The sequence below is a fragment of the Neopelma chrysocephalum genome, unplaced genomic scaffold (genome assembly GCF_003984885.1).
Source record: "Neopelma chrysocephalum unplaced genomic scaffold, ASM398488v2 Primary Assembly neopelma1_232, whole genome shotgun sequence".
NCBI lineage: Eukaryota > Metazoa > Chordata > Aves > Passeriformes > Pipridae > Neopelma > Neopelma chrysocephalum.
Genome location: NW_020897894.1, coordinates 127,068 through 130,018, shown reverse-complemented (window position 1 = coordinate 130,018; position 2,951 = coordinate 127,068). Strand labels below are relative to the sequence as shown.

Sequence of the window (2,951 nt, the reverse complement as noted above, 5' to 3'; positions counted from 1 at the left end):
CAATTGTAGGGGAAATTCTGGAGGCGCCAGCCCTGGGGGACAATCCTAGGGGCAGTTGTGGGGGAAATTCTGGAGGGGGCAGCCCTGGGGGACAATCCTGGGGGTTAATCTCGGGGGCAATTCTGAGGACGATCCCAGGGGCAATCCCAGGGGAAATCTTGGAGGCAATCCCAGGGCCAGTCCTGGTGGGGGGACAATCCTGGGGGTTAATCTCAGTATGGGGTCAATCCTGGGGAGCAGCATCTGCCGCCCCGGCGAGATCCATTCCAACGTGCCGGCGCCTTTTCCGTGCCGGAATTGGCAGTGCCACTTGGCCATATGTGACTGAAGGGAGCCCAGCTGGGGACGAGGGACACGGGGGGCTGCTCCAGAGCTCTGGCACCCGCTTGGCATCCCTCCAGCCCGGATCCGTGCTCACCCATGGCGCTGCCGAGGGATCTGGGTGGTGACGGGTTGTTTTCGGCATCTCGTGCTCATGAGGGGCTTTTTGGGGTCGTCTGACTGCGGGGCCGCGGTTTGGGGGGGGGTGTGCGGGGATTTTGGGGGGCTCCTGCCAGCTCAGCCCTGCGTGGGGTTCATTAGTCACCGTGTTAACGAGCTGTGACTCACCCGGATCCCGCTGCGTGGGGAGACCCCGGAGCAGCGCCCGGACCCCCGGCACGGACCCACCCAGGGAGGGGGGTGCAGGCAGCCAGCCCCGGCCTGTGGGGCCCCAACATCTCCCCCCTTGGGCCTGCCCAAAAGAAGCACCGTTCCGAGCAGGATTAGGGGAGCTGGTCTCCATGGAGACCGTGTGTGTGTCTCCGCACTGGTGCTGCTGGAGATGCTGGGGCTGCGCTTGTGCCCCTCTGGGAAACGGGGGCAACGCTCGCCGTCCCTCCCTGACGGCGCTGGGGGGATGCCCGGGACAGGATCCCACATCTCCTGCAGTGCCAGGGGTCCTGTGGCGCCCGGGGGTCCCACAGCAGCAGGAGTCCCGCGGTGTTGGGGGGTCCCACAGGCAGGACTGGGGGTCCTGCAGTGCCACCCGTAGGTTCTGCAGCACCGGGGGTCCCCAGGGCAGGATCGGGGGTCCCGCGGTGCTGGGGGGGTCCCGTGGCGCCCAGGGGTCCTGCAGTGCCAAGGATCCCACGACACCCGGGGGGGATCCCACAGGCAGGGCCGGCGTCCCGCAGCTCTGGGGTTCCCGCAGGCAGCACCGGGGGGGTCCCGCAGCGCCGGGGGTCCCGCAGGCAGGGCTGTGTGCCCCCCTCCCCTCCCCGGAGCCCCGCTCCCAGGCAGCTCAACCCGCTGCCATCTGCCTGCGCTTGACCCACCGGCTCCCGCTCCGGGGAAGCGCTGCTCGCTGCCGGGAGATAATTGGCGGTGCTAATTAGCACGTTATTAAAACACCCCTCCTCCTCCTCCTCCTCCTCCTCCTCCTCCTCCCGGTGCTCCACGGCGGGGCACGGCGCTGCCGGGCGTGACACCCACCGTGCCCACCTCACCCCACGAGCAATCCCGGCGGCGCGGGCGGGTGGGTGGATGGATGGATGGGGCGCCCGGTGCGACACCGGGTGACAAACCGAGGGGACGCAAAAAAAAAAAAGGAGAAGGTGGCGGGTGCCCGGGTGGCAGCCCCACACGCGCCGCTCCCAGATGGGAAGCGAGCGGGGAGAAGGGCAGCGTGTTATTAAAACGTGTTGAGTTGTAATAATCCAAGGGGGTGGCATCGCCACATGGGAGGGAGCTATTTTAGACGCAAACGCTCCGGAGAGGGGCTGCCGAGGGCACCCGCGGGAGGGGGGCGGGAGAAGGGGACCCCCCGCAGCCCTTCCCCCTTCCCCTCCCCAATCCCGCTTTTCCAACAGGTTGTGTATTACACGGAGATGCACAAGATTTTTGGGGACCTGACGGCGCAGATCGACCGGCCCGGGCTGAGCGATGAGCAGCGGGAGAGGGAGAACGACGCCAAGCTGAGCGAGCTCCGGGCGCTCTCCATCGTGGCTGATGACTGAGGGGAGGGTGGGGATGGGGATGCCCCCCCCTCGACCCCAGCTCCCAGCCCAGGGGTGGATTTGGGGCGCTGGAACTGCTCCCTTTGCCGCGTGGATCCCTCCTGCCCCGACAAGGGGTGGGGGGCACAGCGGGGGCCACCCCCTGCCAGTGCCTGGAGATTGGTTTTGCCTCCCCCACAGACGGGTTTTGCCTTAAATCGGGGGGTGCGGTGGAGCAGGGAAGGGAGGTGTCCCATGGGGATGAAGGTGGGAATGGGATGGGGGCTGCTGGCCTTTTCCAGGCACCACCACAGTCCGGACCCACTCCAGGAGGATGAGACACTCCCCCTGCCCCGTGTCCCTTCATTTTGTGCCTTAGGAGCCCAGTGGCCCCCCCAGGGGAGGGTAAAAATCACTGAAGTCCCTTTTTTTTTTTTTTTTGGAGGGAAAGGGTGATGATTCCTGTACCGAGCATCCCTCCCTCTTTGCGCGGGAGTGGCACAAAGTGCCTCTGCCCCACAGCCAGGGGGGTACAGGGGGTGCCCAGGGAGGGGTGGAGAGGGAGCCCAGACCCCAGGGCAGAGAGATCCATAAAGGAAATAACCCAGCCAGGAGAAAATCCAAGGAAAACTGGGAGGGGGGGGGGGGGGGCCGCAGCCCCTCCTCGGTGTCCGGGGGAGGGCACAGGGGCTCCGCCGCTCTTCTCTCCAATAAAGTTTTTGGGAGCGCAGCGCCGGTCGCTGTCGGTGCCCATCGCCGTGGCCTCGGGCCACCGCCGGGCCGCTGCCGCCCTCTGCTGTCACCCGCCCGCCACTGCCGGGGGGGGTGACACGCGGGGGGCTCGGGGGTGTCACCCGGGGAAGGCTGGAAGGGGTGGGAAGGGAAAAAAGGGGGATTGAACATCCCCCCCTCCTCCCGAGGAGGCGAGGAGAGGAAACGGCGTCGGCAGAGCACGAGGAGCGCAGTTCTCCAGCG

The 2,951-nt window shown here is 66.8% G+C and overlaps 1 protein-coding gene across 1 annotated transcript in view; it reads left to right on the top strand.

Annotated features, from left to right (window-relative positions):
• Positions 1-2,464, top strand: part of BIN3 (bridging integrator 3) — a 39,011-nt gene extending 36,547 nt beyond the window's left edge. Inside the window, exon 9 of the mRNA XM_027703495.1 lies at positions 1,851-2,464. Coding sequence (XP_027559296.1) covers positions 1,851-1,997 — 147 coding nt within the window. The 3' untranslated portion in view covers positions 1,998-2,464. The remainder of the gene's footprint in view (positions 1-1,850) is intronic.
• The last annotated feature ends 487 nt before the right edge of the window (positions 2,465-2,951 follow it).